We start from the raw sequence: 17,804 nt of genomic DNA, 5'->3' as shown, positions 1-17,804 counted from the left end.
GGTTTCGGACGGAACGCTCCGGGCTAGGTGGAGGACGTCGAGAGGCATTGGAAGCCCCTTTGCTTCTTAGCTTCATGGCAGCGAACTCGGGCCCTTCCTCTAGCGCCAACTGTTGCTGGAAATTGGACCCGGGGGCCGCCGCGAAGCCGGGGAAGGAGGAGCTCCGCTGCTACAGGGGGCGGACGGCGGTGCGCCGGCCGGCTGCGTCCTCCACCGTGGGGCGTGGGAGCATCCGAAGAGGGGTGGTGCGTCCAGTCCTGTCCTGTCCTGCCAAAAAAGCCGGTGGCCGGGCTCCCCGGCGCCGGCCCTCCGATGCCTAAGTCAGAGGGGGCCAGTATGTGGAGAGAGCAGGGAAGAGAGTATGTGGAGAAGACAAAGAGAATATTGTGTTCAATTGTATCTGTGCTGTTTTCTTCCTTTTTCCCCCGGTCTAGGAGGGTTCTCTCCAGCTCCGAGTTTTTCCTCTTGTTTTTGGTCCCCCCTCCCTTTTCCCCCCAGGTTTCCTTTTATAGGAGGATTTTTGTTACCTGGGAGGTGACAGGAGGTTTGTCCTATTTTGTAATAATTGGGCACGATTTGGCCCATTAATGGCGTAATGGAGAACGGGACCGGATCAGACCGGAATCAGGAAGTTGTCACGGTCGATCGGACCTGTTGGAGTGGTTGAACCGCCGGCTGTGGTGGGCCTGGGGTCCGTGGATGGTAAGTGCATTTATTACCGAATGAACCGGCGGTCAGGGAGAGCCATACGTTCTGATGGTTCAGTGATCCGGAGATCGTCTTGGGCCGTGTTCATTAAATGACTGAGTGCATCGGAGACTTGAGAGAGTCTCGTGCATTAATGGCAGGTCGTGCCGAATACCTGCAAAGATCTTATGCCTTGATGGCTTGGAGATAGTGGCAGGTTATAGTGGAGTTGTCAGGTCCCTTAGAGGGTTAGGTGGAAATTGGATATTTGGCTAAGGCATGGGCTCGGCCTGCTGTGCTCGGCCTTCTGGTCTCGGCCTTCTGGTCTCGGCTCTCTGGTCTCGGCTCTCTGGTCTCGGCCTTCTGGTCTCGGCTCTCTGGTCTCGGCTCTCTGGTCTATGAGCTCGAGAGCGGAAGAGCCCGATCACTTAGGATGAGCTCGAGAGCGGAAGAGCTCGATCACTTAGGATGAGCTCGAGAGCGGAAGAGCCCGATCACTTAGGATGAGCTCGAGAGCGGAAGAGCTCGATCACTTAGGATGAGCTCGAGCTTGCTGATGGATTTGGGTGCTATAATTACATTTGTGGGGTGGTCCATTTTTTACCAACAGTAACTATGGGGAACTCCACCTCGGCACGAGTGCTTGGAACTGGAAAAGTACTTCTAAGGCTTACGTTTGGAAATGTGCTTACACTATTTAATGTGTACCATGTGCCCGATGGAAGGAGGAATCTGATCAGTGGATCTCTTCTAAATAGGAGTGGTTATTCTTTGTTATTTCAATCTAAGAAAGTGATTATAACAAAGAATGGAACATTTGTAGGCAAAGGCTATGAGTGTGATGGCTTGTATGTAATAAATAATGTATCTTTGGATTTTCCTTCTGATAACAATAATAAAATTGTGCTTTCAATATGTTCTTCATCTCTTTGGCATGCTAGATTAGGACATGTGAATAATAATACTATTAAAAGAATGATTAGCTCTGGTTTATTACCTAATGTTTCATTAAATGAAAAGGAAAGGTGCCAAATTTGTGTTCAATCTAAACAACCTAGAAAACCATTTAAAATAGTAAATAGAAATTCAACTTTATTAGAATTAATACATTCAGATGTATGTGATCTAAATGGAACTTTGACTAAAGGGGGTAGAAGGTATTTCATTACCTTCATAGATGATTATTCTAAGTATTGTCAAGTTTATTTAATGAAATCTAAAGATGAAGCATTTGAGATGTTCAAGACTTACAAATCTTTAGTAGAAAATCTACTTGACAAGAGAATAAAGATTCTCAGGTCAGATAGAGGAGGAGAATACACCTCTAATGACTTGAATGAATTCTGTAGAGTTAATGGAATTCTACATGAAGTTACACCTCCCTATTCACCTCAGTCTAATGGAGTGGCTGAAAGGAAAAATAGGACTCTGCAAGATATGGTAAGATCTTTGCTTGCCAACTCAGGTTTACCTGAGGTTTGGTGGGGGGAAGCAATGCTTACTGCATGTTTTCTGCTTAATAGGGTACTATTTAAAGGTTCTAATAAATCTCCTTATGAACTTTGGAAAGGAAGAAAACCTAACCTAAATTTTGTAAAAGTTTGGGGTTGTTTGGCTAAGGTTAATATTCCTTTAATCAAGAAAAGAAAATTAGGACCTAATACTTTTGATGCTGTGTTTCTTGGTTATTCTCTTAATAGTGTTACTTATAGGTTCTTAGTCATTAATTCTGATATTAATGGCATAGATAAGAATACTATAATTGAATCTAAAGATGCTTCTTTCTTTGAAGACATTTTTTCATTTAAGGATAAAATAGAAAAGCATGTAATAGATAGATCTAATGATGCATCTTGTAGTTCGCCATCTAATTCTCTAATTATTCCTAATAATGAAAATGAAAATGAACTTAATGATATTAATGAACTTGGTAAAGGAAAAAGAATTAGGAAAAAGAAAGATTTTGGATCTGATTTCTATACTTTTATGGTTGAAGATGATCCTAAAACTTATAAAGATGCTATGAACTCATTAGATTCTATGTTTTGGAAGGAAGCTATTAATAGTGAAATGAATTCACTTATGACTAATAAAACATGGTTTTTAACTGACTTACCACCTGGTAGTAAGGCTATAGGTTGTAAATGGATATTTAAGAAGAAATTAAGACCTGATGGTTCTATTGAAAAATATAAAGCAAGATTAGTTGCTAAGGGCTTTTCTCAGAAAGAGGGTATTGACTACTTTGATACATATTCTCCTGTAACTAGGATAACCACAATTCGTACTTTAATTGCACTGGCTTCAATCCATAATTTGATAATTCATCAAATGGATGTCAAGACTGCCTTCCTTCATGGTGATTTAGAGGAAGAGATCTATATGGATCAGCCAGAGGGATATGTGGCTCAAGGACAGGAAAGAAAAGTTTGTAGGTTAGTCAAATCCCTCTATGGTTTAAAACAAGCTCCTAAGCAATGGCATAGGAAATTTGATAAAATAATTGTTTCTTATGGCTTTAAAGCAAATGAATCAGATAAGTGCTTATATTCAAAGTTAGAAAATGATTCATGTATTATCTTGTGTTTATATGTTGATGATATTTTAATTTTTGGTACTGATATGAATATGGTGACTGATATCAAAACTTTCTTATCTAATAATTTTGATATGAAAGATTTAGGTCAGGCAGAGGTAATTCTTGGTAACAGGATTACCAGAATACCTGATGGTATAATCTTTGATCAATCACAATATATTGAGAAAATATTGAAGAAATTTGATAAGTACAACTATAAACCAGTGAGTACACCTTATGAGCATGGTTTGAACTTGAAGTGCAATAAAGGTGATCCAGTGGCCCAAGAGAAATTTGCTCAAATTATTGGGACACTGATGTATGTTGCAAATACATGTAGACCTGACATTTCTTATGTTATAGGAAAGCTCAGTAGGTTTAATAGTTGCCCTAGTCTTAGTCACTGGGAAGCACTGGATAGAGTACTTAGATACTTGAGAGGTACAATGTATTATGGTTTACATTACTCAAGATTTCCCACTATACTTGAAGGATACAGTGATGCTAGTTGGATCACTGATTCAGTGAATCAAAAAGGAACTAGTGGATACATATTCATGTTGGATGGTGCAGCTGTTGCTTGGAGATCATCCAAACAAACTGTGATCACAAGATCCACTATGGAGGCTGAGATTGTAGCCTTAGATTCTGCAAGTCAAGAAGCAGAATGGTTTAAGAATCTTATGTCTGAAATACCTATTATGGAAAAGCCTATACCTGCTATCTCTTTGTTATGTGATAATGAAGCTGCAATTAATACTTGTAGAAATACTGAGTATAACAAGAGAAATAGAAGACACATTAGTGTGAGACATAAGACTATTAGATACCTAATTAAAAATGGTATCATAACTTTGGAATTTGTTGGATCTAAAGATAACCTAGCAGATCCTTTAACTAAAGGACTGGCTAGAAGCAAAGTCATAGAAACATCAAAGGGGATGGGACTGAAACCCATAAGGAATCATTGACAATAGCAACCCAACCTATTCTGACTGGAGATCCCAAGATGAAAGGTTCAACGGGAAAAACAAGTTGTTTAATGATTAGTTAGCACTATAATAAAATGACTTTATGTCATTTGGTCTCTCCCTGTGATGTGAGTGCTAAATACAGCAGAGGTATATGGAAGAGTTTAAAACTCTGAATGAGTCCGAGTTTATGGCAAGGTGCTGTGCTGCGAGCACCCTTGGAGGACTCACCTATGTGAGTGTGACTGTGTGGCCGCAGTCTATGGGGATAAGGGTTTAACCCCTAGAGCACTCATGAAACTGAGATATTGGTGCATAAGGCCAGAAAAAGCACCACCTATAATGAACCCAGTATTTGCATTTGTCATGGGTGAAGTATATAGAAATCTGAACCAAAGGATTTGGTTCAAAGCTTTTTAGCTACCACTATACCTTTCAGATGAAAATATACTTTCACTAGGTAAAGGTTCAAAGCCGCAAGCTACCTTTATTGAAGTCGTGACATAAACAAGCCCGATTTGACTATTTTTTATTTTTGAAAACATTTTAATCAGGTGGGGGAATGTTAGATTTTTATTAAATAATGATTAAAAGTTTTCATACTTAAAATATATATATTATATATATATGTTAATAAGGGAGTTTGGCTTGGTGGTTGGTGTGTTGTTTGGGTGGGGATGAGATAACAGGTTGGTTTCCCATTCCCTCCTTTTTATTTCTATTACGTAAAGCTTGGTTTTCTTGTGCTCGTTGGGATGTTCCCTCCTTGTCCGAGCCGAGCTCGGTTCTCTTGTGCTCGTTGGGCCTGTGCTTGTCCGAGCCGAGGTTCTCTGCAGCCGAGCTGGGCATGTGCTTGTCCGAGCCAAGGTTCTCTGCAGCCGAGCTTGTTCGAGCCGAGGTTCTCTGCAGCCGAGCTGTGCCTGTGCTTGTCCGAGCGAAGGTTCTTTGCGCATGTGCTTGTGCTCGCTGGGCCCTGCCCCTGCTCGTCCGAGGTTCTGTGTGCCTGTGCTCGTCCGACCCACCTTAACTGAAGCGCGAAGAGCCGAGGCCGAGGTCGGACCACAGGTGTGATGAGCCCAGAGGAGCCGAGGTCGGACAACGGGTACGATGAGCCAAGAGGTGCGTGGGCCGTGCCTCGCACCCATAGCACGAGGAGCCACGTCGCTTCCTCGTTAGCACCTCTTCGCAACCAACCTCGCATCCGCTGGCCATACTCCCAGTGTTTTTTCAAACTTTCTTACCGGTTTTGACCGTTGGATCGGTTTTGGGTCGCGTCTGTCCTAAAGAAGTCTATAAATAGACCTCTTCGGATTAGACAGGATATATATAAAATTGAAAACAGAGAACTTCTATTCTCCCGGTTTTGCTGTTTTTCTTTCAATCAACGGGCTTGCTGCATACTGATTCTGGGTTCGAAGGCTTCTTTGATCCGTGCAAATCATTGAGGCAGAAGGAACAGTGCGAGAGGCTGTTGTATCTCAGGAGTAGAACGCCATCTAAGCCTAGTGCACTGTAAGGCGGCGAAATCTACTTCAAGGAAAGTGACCAACATACCACGCCTCAGCATCTCGGGTTCCATTTTTCCACTTTCTCTATTTATTTTCTGTAAGCCTATTTCTGCCTATTATTTATTGAAGTAGAGTATTATAGATTTAAAATTTTCTGGGACAGTATATTCCCAACAATGACAGTCTATTTTCTGGTGGCCATCTACATTTAAAGGTTAGAGTAGATTGGACCATCTTCTGCCACGCTCGTTGGCCTACCACTTATGTTAAAATTGTTAACAAAAATCAAAATTCCTATGAAGATAGGCACATATACTTGTTGTCGAAAGTTCTAAGCCAAAGCCAAACCAGAGCTGATCAAAACCCGGGCCGGGCTCTACAGCAAAAATTAGGCCCGATGGCTATGTTCAGACCCGGCCTGGCCCGACTGTCGGGCTTAAATTTTTGTCCAGGCCCGACCCAACCTTATAAATCTGGTCCCAGGCCCGACCCGACAGGCCCGACACGACAGACCCGACCCGACAGGCCCGACCCGATAGGCCTGACCCGACAGGCCCGACCCGACAGGCCCGTTTTTTTTTTTTTTGGAAGCTAGAAATGGGCCAAAATGGCCCAACAGCTTAATGGACTCTCTAAAACTGGATGTATTTTCTATCTTTATTTTGTTTCTCCAATGGTTAATTAATGTTAAGGATATAACTAGCCTATTTCAAATAGATAGTGTTGGTGGTGGTTTCAAACTTTGGAATTTGGATATATCTACAAACATTAAAAAAGAAAAAATTTGCAGCTTCAAGCCAATAGAAAGAAAATAAAATGTATGAAATACTGTTGTCCAGCTAAAAATTACAACCCAACAATAAAAACTACAAACTTAGACAATCACATATTTAGACAAAATACAAATTACATTGTCTCATTAACATTATAACAAACATGCATCTTTGTGCATTCAAAAGTAAATGTAATCATAATTCTTAAAGCCACTTCCATAATAGAAAACTGTAGAAGAACATCCTTGCATCTTCTAACTCTCAAAACCTACAAATACAAAATTGAAATATTAGCAATTGTTAATGATTGAACATGAATAATTATTAGAATTATTAATAGAATATGTAAATGAATGAAGTCACCGAACCATCCAATCGGAAAAAAAAAAAAATCAGAAGCTCATCTCAGCCTCTCAGGGGAGAAGAAACCGAGAGGCGAGAGGAGAAAATCAATCTTTCTTCCTGATGGCCCAGCTGGAATCGGAGCAATGTGAGGGAAGGAAAACGAAGACCAAACCAAAATCAAGCCAAGCAAATCCCTCCTCCTTCTTTCTCTCCGGTCTCCACCCAAAACAAAACTATTGTCCCCAACTTCCCAAAATCGAGCTCTCTCGCTCCCCCCCCCCCACCTCTCTCTCTCTCTCTCTTTCTCTCTCTCTTCCATCCGGGATCGAGCTCGAAGAGGAGGAGGAGAAAAATTTTATCGGTGATTGTGAGTCGGTGACCGGAGCCGCGGAGGTTGCCGTCCGGGGGAGAAGGACGCGAAGAGCCGCCGGTCGGTCGTTGAAAGAGGCGGCGACCCCGAGAGGCGGCGGCGGCTACAGGGAAACTGGCGTACAGGGAGCGGCTATCAGGCTCTCAGCGAGGAAGGAGGGGGGGCGGCGGCTCTCAGCGAGGGAGGAAGGGGGGGCGGCGGCTCTCAGCGAGGGAAGGGGGGGGGTGGGCGCGGCTCTCAGTCTCAGCGAGGGAAGGGGGGTTAGGGTTTCTCAAAATTTTTTAACGTATTATATCAATGTTGTATAGCCGGGCCGGGCCGAACCGGGCCATGTTTAACAGTTTCCAAGCCCGGCCCGAGTTTTTTGGTCGGGCCGCTTTTCCTGCCCAGGCCCGACCAATGGGCCCTTTTTCAATGCCCAAGCCCGAAAAATTTCGGGCCAGGCTGGGCGGGTTGGGCGGGCCAGAAGGCCCGTGATCACCTCTAAGCCAAACCAAGGCGGACGCAGAGATATGAGAGAGAGATTGTAAAGACAACATGCTTGAGGCAGTCGTGGACTAGCGTTGGTCGTGCATCAACTATTTATTCAGGAAAAAAAAAAGAAAAAAAAAAATCTGATGCATGGATCAGTAGGGTTTGTATAATCTCTCTGTTTTTTAGTTTTCCTTTCTTATTTTTAAAGGATAACTGTTCATATAAACATAAGACGACGAACTGGGATAACTTTTGACGGAAGGAATTCTATCGCGTCTAATTCATTTACCGCCTCTATACCACCACAAGATCCTACAAAATGAGTACGCTTTTCATGAGTTTTATTGAGTCCCACACTGGAAATGCATCGTTAGTATATTATCTTTATAAATAAATAGCCCCAGTTAAATAACTGCTGAGTTCAGTGACATGGGCTTACCCGAGCTTGGGGGCTATTTGATGGCCGGATAATTGTGTATGATTGGGAACATATCCATACAATTACCTGAATAACCAGCATTTTTGAACATATATTTACTCTAGAAGTCTTGTTATTATTTTGTTAATTAATGACTTGTCTGCAGGTATAAGCTTCCAAGTTCCAACCTTAGGGCAGGTGCTACAGCAAGATAACTTGATGTTACCCTATTTGTTCATGTTATACATGGAAGTTTTTTCTCATACAATTGTAAGAATTCCTGTTACTGTTGCACTCCAAGTTTTCGTTCAAATATTCGAAAAAAATGAAATCAATGACTCAATTGAGCGGCTATCCATGTTCTTCTTAATTTATATTATAATATCTTTTACCTAATCTTTCTCATTGGTTGACATTTCCTACTTGCTTCACAAGTATGGTAGTATTTTATAGATGTTTTCGTTTTATTGATGTTCTAGTTTAATATCTTTGATCATATATATTTTCTTGTGTTAATCCTTGGTGATCATAGCTTTCATAGGTTGTATGTGCTATATGTATCAGCAATATAGAAAACTTAATTTCTAAATATGGATATATGATTGGATGGAACATCGCATCAACATAGACATACAACTAAATTAATAACAAGAATTGTCAAATTACTTGTCTTTGGCTGCGCGTAAGTTAGCCTAAATTAAATAGGTTAATTTACTCTTAACCCAATTTACTCTAGAATAAAACTACTTCCACCTTACATGGTAAAACAGTCTACTCTGAGTTACATGAAGAAAAGTGGCTCTACCTATCTTTTTATCATATCCCTTTCATCCTAATTTTTTACTTTTCCAACATTTACAATTAAAGTGGACTAAATAGAATAAGCTCATCTTTATTTCGTTCAATCCTCCTATAACCCGTTATCAAATGTACCCCATGTTTTTTGAGGCTTATTAGTGTCGTGTTAGTTAATCATGTGCTACAATATAACAGGTGTTACAACAAGATAATCTATTGTTACCTAGTGTCTATCTTTTATATGGAACTTTTTTTCTAGTATAAATATTAGAAGAACAATCCTTTACTTCCAAAAAAAAAAAGAAGAAGAAGATTAGAAGAACAATCCTTGCTCGTGAATCATAGAGCTATTTTATGCTCAAAATAAAGTTGAACAATATTTCATCTTAACTTTCTACCAACCACATTTGTCATGGACTGGGTTAACTGGCACTTATTAGTTGGCTGATAGGGTTGTTTGGCTTATACAAGGAAACATCTTAGCCTTGAATTGTGATCTATAGCAGCTTAGAGGGTGTTAATCACAGGTTACTTAACTAAGACAGGTGGGATCAGTGGAGTTATTTCAATAGTCTTCCCCTCGAATTGCATCCGAATGCAGAGAAGCCATACTCTTCTAGATGCCTTCCATTTTTGTCATCCTTCCAACTATCCTTCATCTCTTGTATATACTCGTAAGTATAAAAGCTACATTCACTAATGGGTTAGAATTCCTTAACCCTAATCTCAAAATGCAGTCTTTCTACAAATAACATTGGTACTTTGTGAAGGCTAATATTTATGAAGCACTTGCAGTTGGGTCGATAATTAAAATGTTTGAGGAGATTACTAGACAATAAATCAAATTCAAGAAATTTCAAATTGCCCTTCGATCCACCTTAAAACATAATTCACTATGCAAGCTTTCCAATGCTTGCAGTTCACCTTGTGGTTAATCACTTCTCTTTTGAAAATATTTTATGCCTAAGTAAAGAAAATTTCATTTCCACCACAAGAACAATAGAGTATATTAGTGGCTTTGCAATTCATATATGAGCTTAAAAATGGCTAAGATAAGCTAACCATCTAAATCTTAGCATCATAAATGTAGAAAATGATGAGACATCTAAACCCTAGTTTGACAAAACTAGCAACTCATGAAATAATATGTTGGTTTATTAGACACTATTTTTTTATAAAAAGAAGGACAAAATTGTCAAGTTGGTCAACATCCATTCTTCTCAAACTTCATGCAATGATTCTTGCTCCAATCTCTACTCCATAATTACAGCAAATCAGCAGGAGGACATATATGAATTGGGTAAGCTATCATCCATACTCATCTTGTATCAGCCTCAAGATGGAAAGAGACAGGTAAACCTACAAAATCGTTATATTTTTGCATACAAATCAAATAAATAAAAATATAAAAATAAATTTTAATAGTCCATATAATATTAGATAAAATAAGGGTCGAAAATATAAAAAATAACAAATTAAATTTTCAATAATAATAGAATTAGTAAACAAAAATATTATTAAAAAATAAATATCTCGTAAACAAATTAAATAAAAAAAGATAAACAGCTAAACATATATCTTGTGATCTTTCGCATAATTAATTTTTTTATAATTAATTATAATATACTTTTCTCTATTATTATTATAATTATTTAGAATAATGTGAATATGTTGTGGTAGCGTAGATAAATCTAAAAAGTATAAAGAAAAATAAACTTCTTGAGTCCCTAACATATATAATATAATTCGGATCTGGACCGTAGGATAGGAAGGGCATCTCTGTTACCAATTCTCGTCCAGATTCTAAGTAGATCAGGGAAAATCCATTTCATTAGGTTCTGTCGGGTGGGGTATATGTGTAAACTGGCACCCTGACAACTTCGGCTGTATTTTCCTATATATGGTTCCGTAGATTCTTAGATTCCCCAATACGGTTCCCGTTCAAGTAAGGGGCCTTTTTATCCTCTCTCTGAACTTTGGACGGTCCGTCCAAAACCCTAAGCCTAGCCATCTCCGGCCCTCTCTCTCTCCCTTGCACGAGCCATGGGGTTGCTATCCTGGTGGAAGGGAAAGGGCGCGCCGTCGCCTGCACCGCCACCGGCGGCGAAGGGCGACGCGAGGGTCCCCGGCAGCAGGAAACCGGCGGCACCGGCGGAGGAGGCCCCCGGGATGAACGGGGCGGTGGAGGTGCGGCGTCCGTTGGACGTGACGGTGTTCGAGTTTGGTTCGGCGTCGGCCTCCGGCGACAACGTGACGCTGGCCGGGTACTGCCCGGTCTCCGACGAGCTCGAGCCCTGTCGGTGGGAGATCATCCCGGCCGCCGGGTCCGACGCCCCTCAGTTCCGGATAGTCTTCTGATTGTTGGTACATCTTGAAAAAGGACTCAGAATTCTCTCTCTTTTTTAATGGAAAAAAATGTGAAATTTTAAGATTACTGACGATGATTTGTGCATAAGGATACGTAGTTTGTGCGTCAAATTGTTAGGGTTTCCTTCTTTGGTGATGCGAAATTCGATTTTGGCTTGATTTTTATTAAATCTTTCTTAACTGATGGACCAATTTCTTGAAAATATGAAACTTTGCGTTGTTCGACTTAATTTTCCTGATATGTTGGAAATGTGAAGTACTCCACCCTATCCCCCCTTGGTACTGGGACTAATTTAACAGGAGAAAACTCATCAAGAAATAATATAATGTTTTATAGGGGAAAGTGTTGAAGCTGATATCATGATCATGTTCCAAACTTGTAGTCATGCTTTATGATGGAAACCCTGATCTTATAAATAACTGTTGTGCAAAATTTAATATGCCTGTATCTTGGAATTTTAAATGAGAAGTCGGCACTCTTGGTGTTGACACTAAGGGCGTTCGATTTATTTTTGGTTCTAGCACGTTTGGTTACCGGGTGGTGAAACCGTATGATAAATGTCTATTGATGTTGTATCAAGCTGGTGTTCCGAAACACAGCACTAAATGGTTGGGCTAGGTATGCACTTGAGGAACAGAATCTGGTTACACCATTGAAGTGCATTTTTGTTAGAGTAAGCGGTGCATTTACTTGAGCATTCTCAAACAGTTCTTTACTTATTTTGTAGGATTTGTTGGTGCAGGTTTGTTCACTTTTGCAACTGCATAGTCTTTTTTTGGTAAATAACTATGTTTGCTGATGATGAAAAGATTGATGGTTGTGCAGAATGATCAGATGTTATGATTGGTACTGATGGATGATTTTTCTTCTTTCCCCCTATTTTATAGGAAAAATTCCAGTTTTTCGTATTGACAAAATAAAGGTTGTATTTTCAATATTGGTTATTGTGATATTGCATATTGAATACCTACTTATAATTGTGTCATATGAATTTTAGGGTCAGCCCATAGTAGGAAGTTACAAATATTTTGTAATTTGACTGTAAATTCATGACTCTATATATAGAAGAGATGATATCTGTCCAAATGTTATTGCCCAGTTATCATTCCCTTAAGAAGACCATGGGAACTGCCCTTGTAGTTTGATTCATATTAGATTCACTTCTGTTTGCTTTGGAAATTTCTAGCCATCATCTCGTTGGTTTCCTTCCCTGTCCTTGGGCTAGTGTTCCTTTTTCTCTGTTAAGGCGTCATCACTTATTGGACCAAAGAAGCAGCTCTGCTGCCTGGGCACTTAGATGGTGTGTTTATTAGGGAGATGTTCTTGCTTCTATGTCATCATTTCCTTTTTGATTATGCTGATGCAGTGATGCATCATTTGCAAAGTGGTTGCAACCGTATTTGAGAAATTCAGCAGTCGGTGCTGTGAATTTCCTGGAGTCATGTCGATGATAATCTTAAAAGTTGATCATGGTTAAGCGATCGGCATGGGATTGCAGTTCCTAGATGAGACAAGAAACGAGACCTTGTTATTGACTCTGCCAAAGATATATATTAGATGAGTTGTATACAGTTCAGTAGTTCTAGGTGATTTATATTTGAGATTAAGGTGTATAAGGAATTAAAACATGCCGGTGTGGCCAAAAATTAAGCACCCAATGCTATAGAGATTGCCAACATGGATCAAACTTTTGCAAGCTATACAATCATCTGGTGTGATGTCTTAGAGATGCAGGGTGTATTGGAGAAAATGCTTCATCCGATAAGGAATGAGATTGAGATAATTTCCTAGTTTTTTCATGCATAGTAATATTCTCTAGAAGTTCATCTGGCTTGTATGCTTGACAAGCAAGAGCTCACTTTGTAGTGGCGTATCAATCAGAGGCCTTGAGCAGGATGATCAGAGCTAACTTTGTTGCCAGATGGCTCAGACTCGCACCTCTGCAACTTGATCAACACGTTTGCTTGCACTTATTGTTTGTTCTTGTTGTCTATGCACTTACTGTATGCTTAGATAATTTTGATCGCTGCACAAGGAAAATTAGAGAGGTTTGAATTTGTAGGTTATGATCATGTAGCTTTGGTCCATAGTTTAATTAGTAACATGTGATGGAGAACACCTCAATAATGCCAGGGTATTTGTTTTGTGTTGGTTGACAGAAGTAGGCACACATTGCAAACTTCATGGGGTGGACCGAAATTGAGGAGATTGGCGCACCCAATCATGTGTTAAAAAGGAATGTTAGGATTTGATCTTGAGAATTTCAATTGGTTCAGCAAAACCTAATCGGTATTGATTAAATCTGCACCATACTAGTATATGTCCAATTTCCTCAAGAGCTGCATTCTCCATCAGGTTTAACCCTAGGAGGAAGTTGCCAGACTGAAAAAATACTGTTGCTACCCCCATCCTGAGTACAACGCCTGTGAGTCTTGGCTTATGGAGTGATGCTGAGTATTGTGTGTCAGCAGAATTTGGTAGAAATTTGGTGGCAATACTGTTGCTACCCCCATCCTGAATGCAACTCCTGTGATGCTTGGTTTATGGAGTGATGCTGAGTATTGTATGTCACCAGAATTTGGTGGCAAAGTGTTAAGCTGGTGTTTTATATGAAAATTATTAGGCTCTTTGCCTAGTATTCTTGTTCCGGAAAAAAAAGGATCGTGACAGAAATCCGACTCGTAGTCAGAGGTCTGAGTTCCGAACATAATCTGGCAAAGGGGGGATATTTTTGGTAGAATGTTAAAGGGGGATTTGAAATGTTGTAAGCAATTGTGGTGAATCAATCGTATATAAGTGCAGAAGGAATTTGGATAATTTGAAAAGAATTGTAAATTGATCTATGCAAAAGTAATGAAATTTATATTAATTCTCTAGCTTTAACAGACTGTTGCTGCCCAACGCTATTTTAATATAAATTTGAATCATATCTTGATCCTAGATAAATTTAGATAGAATCTAAGCTTCCTGATTCATGTCATGTTCATCGCTTGGGATTAACAGCAGCATGTACAAGACATCACAGCAAGCGAGATAGCAGTTACCCTTATTGATACTGGACCATTTATGATGTAATGAGCTCCATCAAAAGGATGGTCAGGATGGCATCGTAGCCGCATATGGACGCCCGAGGCTGAAATGCAATATTAGCCATTGGGTTGTGGGCAATAATAGATGATATCTATCCGACCTCCAATTCCGGAAGAGAAGATCGACTCCGTTTTGCTTACCCTCGTTGCTAGTTTGTAATGTCGGCCTCCAATCTCCTGAAACTCCATACTTCTCAAACTACTCTCAGATCCCCACCTCCAATCCCAAGCTTCAAGACCCTTCTCTCTCCATCTCATTCCATTCCTCATACACAGCACCCTCACCTCCCTCTCTCACAGAAGCCTTTACGCAGACTGACTACCAGCTCTTTTCCCCCAGCCCAAGAGCTCTCTTCCTCCTCCTACTCCCCACCCTTCACCAAAGAAGAAGCCATCTCCCAGGCCAAGACCTGCCTCTCCACCACCTTGCAGAAGCCCCTCAGCAACCCGCTCCCCCTCCCAACCAGAAAGCTAAAGAAGCAGCGCCAGCCCAGGTACCGAGTCGAGATTCCGGTCCTCGATGAGTCGTCCGACTCAGTCACCCAACTCGCCTTCGACTTCTTCTCAGACTTTCCCGTCGTCACCAAAAAGGGCTGCAAACCAAAGATACTGATCCTCTGGTCCACTCCAAAGCTAGCCGAGTTCGCCCAACGGGCTTTCAACTCGGCCGACTCGGTCATCAACTCGGACTTGGGTTCTGTTACTTCTGAAGTCCTGAGTTCTGGCGACTTGGCGGTGTTTCTGGCGCCGGAGGCGTCCCAGGTGGAGGAAATAAAAACGGTCACTAACGGTCTGAATCCCAAACCCGTGGTGCTGTTCAACCCCAGGTGGGGGTTTGAGGAGGAGAAGGATTTCCATGGGGGGATGGGGAGCTTCCTCGGGTCATTCGACGTGGTGTATTCGTTCATGGGATTGGAGGTGAAAGGAGTTCTCAGCAAAAGGAGGGGTGTGGTGTTCAAGTGTGTGAGGGATGGGGTGTTGAGTGGGGAAGGGTGGGCGGTGATGGTGGAGGAGGAAGGGAAGAGGGGGGAGTTGAAGGTGGTTTCGAGGTTTAGGAGGCGGCCGTCCATCGGGGAGGTGGAGAGCGTTCTGTATAATCTCATGGCTGCCAATTCTCTTGTGACTAAGTCCGTCAAGTTTCTTAGAGATTTGGCATCAAATGTGACGGGAAAGAAGGCAAGGCAGTGAGTTTTTTTTTTTTCTTTGAAGTATCATGCAAGGTGTTTGGTTGTTTGCCAGAGTGACTGACATTTTGCACTCACGCATGGCCAATCTCGATATAGGATTTCTAATGCGTGTGGATTTATGATTGTTTTGTTTATGTATTCATATTTGTATGTTCTATTATGGGTTTCAGAGTAGGGAAACGATCGGATCCTGCTAAATTTGACTGCAATAGCATTGAGGCATGGCTTACTTATAATGTTATGATTCATAATCTTGTTGAGCCTCTAGGAAACTTATGTGCTCCTAAGCCTGTGAATGTAAATTGACATATGGCTTCACATTTTTTTGCGACTTTATAAATTATTGGCTTTGATAAATAAGCAGCAAAAATTCTCTACGGTCACTTAATGATCAGTGCTCTCCAATTGATAATTTTGTTTTTCCATATTATTCAAAATGACAATTTATTTCAAGAAGAACGTAGCATATGACAATTCTTTTGAATATTTTAATAAAGGGTAACAAAAATATATGATAACTAGGTGATATAGATGGTTTCTCATCATCTGAAATAAATTTAAGGAAAAACACAAATGTCACAAACTATAATAGAGAGTAACTTTATTATAAACATGGTAGGTCCTTTACCTGTAAGAATCTGCTAGTATGATGCCATCTTGCAAATCCACTATTAGGTACTGTTGCAAACGAGTGTTTGATTTGATTTGATTTGATTGAATGTACTGCATCATGAAAATAAAGGTTTTTCAGTAATTGAATTGGTGGTTTATTTTGGGTTCAAAGTTCACCCTATCAGGATCGAATTCTATATCGATACCAGGTTGTTACAATATAAGTATGTCAGGTATGGTACCTAATTTGGCATATCAAATGTTGGTATGGCTTTCATATCTTGTATTAGTTTGGTATTAATATGATATAGTATTGTATGGTCCGTATGTATCGATACCAGCTGATACATCAAACCTTGTTGGGTGGTGGTCGGTCGAACATTGGGTGTGTAAAGAAATGGAAGACTAGAACAGTTCATTTTAGGCAAATCCATGAGCAACACATGGATAGTTGTGATTGCAAGATTAGATCTCTTTTATTAAATCCCAAACCCGAGAGAATCTAAACTCCGTTTGGTATAGGTACAAGCCGGAGAGAATCTAAACTCTATTTGGTAAAAGGTATTAGACAATAAGGCATTATTTTAGAGGGGAGTCATGCATGTGAAGCAATTTATTGCTCATCGTGTAAAAAATTATAAATATATAAATAAATTTATCTTATTCTATTAGCTTAAGTTTTTGGAACAAGTAGTGATTTTGACATGATATCAAAGTAGAAGTCTTGATATGGGACCGCCTTCCGATGAGAGCAGTGCTGAGTAGGCGTGGCTTGGGGGTCCTCACTGAGTGCGGAACGTGCAGTGCTGATGAGACAGTGGACCACGTGCTATTTTATTGTATATAGGCGAGGTAGACATGGCAGTGGGCAGGAATTCCGCAGGAGGTATGGAGTCAGAGGTTGCAATTCCTACAGGTGATTCAACAGTAGCTAGGCAGTCCGCTGACACGTCAGGTCATTAAAGCGACTTGCACAGCGTATCAGATTTGGCTGGCAAAAAACGCTCGTACGGTTGGAGAGCGCAGGATGTCACTGAGGTTTGTAGCAGAGTATGCTCGAGTGCAGGCAGTGGAGATCAGTCCCACCCCCTCTTCAGATGGACCATTGATTGCTCGAGACACCTGGGATTCTCTCTCTGCTCAGGCAGCTCCTCAGATGGTGTTCTTCATCTGGGAGCCCCTACCTCCGAGCTTCCTCAAGGTCAATTTTGACGGATCGGTTCTGAATGGAGGTACGCGGGGAGGTGTGGGCTTTATTATACGGGACCTGCACTCCAGGGTGGTGGCAGCGGGCGACTGCCAGTTGTTCGACACGTCGGTTTCTAGGGCGGAGCTGCGGGCTACCTGGGAAGGTTTTTGACATGAGGCGAGTGCTGCAGGCCAGTTCGGTTATCGTGGAGGGCGATTTAGCCACGATAATCAAGTGGGTTCAAGGGGGGCCTGAGGGGCGAGAGCACGGACCATCTCTTGATCCGAGATATTGGGATGATGACTAGGGATGGGGTGGTCTTTCAGGCCAAGTATGTATTTAGAAAGGCCAACGGGGCGGCCGACTGGGTGGCTGCCTATGCGGCTCACCACTCTGGGAAACTCTATGGTCAGAAGAAGGGGAGCTGCTATGGGTAC

At 41.2% G+C, this 17,804-nt stretch overlaps 2 protein-coding genes and 2 long non-coding RNA genes across 4 annotated transcripts; 3 read left to right on the top strand and 1 right to left on the bottom strand.

Annotated features, from left to right (window-relative positions):
* The first annotated feature begins 4,874 nt into the window (after positions 1-4,874).
* On the top strand, positions 4,875-5,392 carry LOC148702518 (uncharacterized). Its single transcript, XR_016413332.1, has 2 exons — positions 4,875-5,061; positions 5,135-5,392. It is a non-coding gene; the product is annotated as an uncharacterized LOC148702518 (long non-coding RNA).
* Positions 5,393-6,545: 1,153 nt separating this feature from the next.
* On the bottom strand, positions 6,546-7,448 carry LOC148702923 (uncharacterized). Its single transcript, XR_016413333.1, has 2 exons — positions 6,886-7,448; positions 6,546-6,785 (listed from the first exon to the last, which is right to left on the bottom strand). It is a non-coding gene; the product is annotated as an uncharacterized LOC148702923 (long non-coding RNA).
* A 3,517-nt stretch (positions 7,449-10,965) lies between these two features.
* Positions 10,966-14,387, top strand: LOC103697751 (allyl alcohol dehydrogenase-like protein). The gene is made up of 2 exons (XM_088724348.2): positions 10,966-11,286; positions 13,450-14,387. The coding sequence occupies exon 1, from the start codon at positions 10,966-10,968 to the stop codon at positions 11,278-11,280; it is 315 nt and encodes a 104-aa protein (XP_088580474.1). The 3' UTR covers positions 11,281-11,286; positions 13,450-14,387.
* Positions 14,388-14,523: 136 nt separating this feature from the next.
* On the top strand, positions 14,524-15,802 carry LOC103697752 (plant/protein (DUF1995)). The gene has a single exon (XM_008779676.6). The coding sequence runs from the start codon at positions 14,539-14,541 to the stop codon at positions 15,565-15,567; it is 1,029 nt and encodes a 342-aa protein (XP_008777898.4). The 5' UTR covers positions 14,524-14,538; the 3' UTR covers positions 15,568-15,802.
* Positions 15,803-17,804: the final 2,002 nt, after the last annotated feature.

Source organism: Phoenix dactylifera, chromosome 1, assembly GCF_051530095.1.
Source record: "Phoenix dactylifera cultivar Ajwa chromosome 1, Ajwa_hap1_PhDact_Kaust_v1.1, whole genome shotgun sequence".
In the NCBI taxonomy this organism is placed as follows: Eukaryota; Viridiplantae; Streptophyta; class Magnoliopsida; order Arecales; family Arecaceae; genus Phoenix; species Phoenix dactylifera.
This window is presented reverse-complemented; position numbering and strand designations above follow the sequence as displayed.

Bases quoted from the DNA above. Each gene is read 5' to 3' on its own strand.
- LOC103697751 (XM_088724348.2), top strand. From the start codon at position 10,966: ATGGGGTTGCTATCCTGGTGGAAGGGAAAGGGCGCGCCGTCGCCTGCA.
- LOC103697752 (XM_008779676.6), top strand. From the start codon at position 14,539: ATGTCGGCCTCCAATCTCCTGAAACTCCATACTTCTCAAACTACTCTC.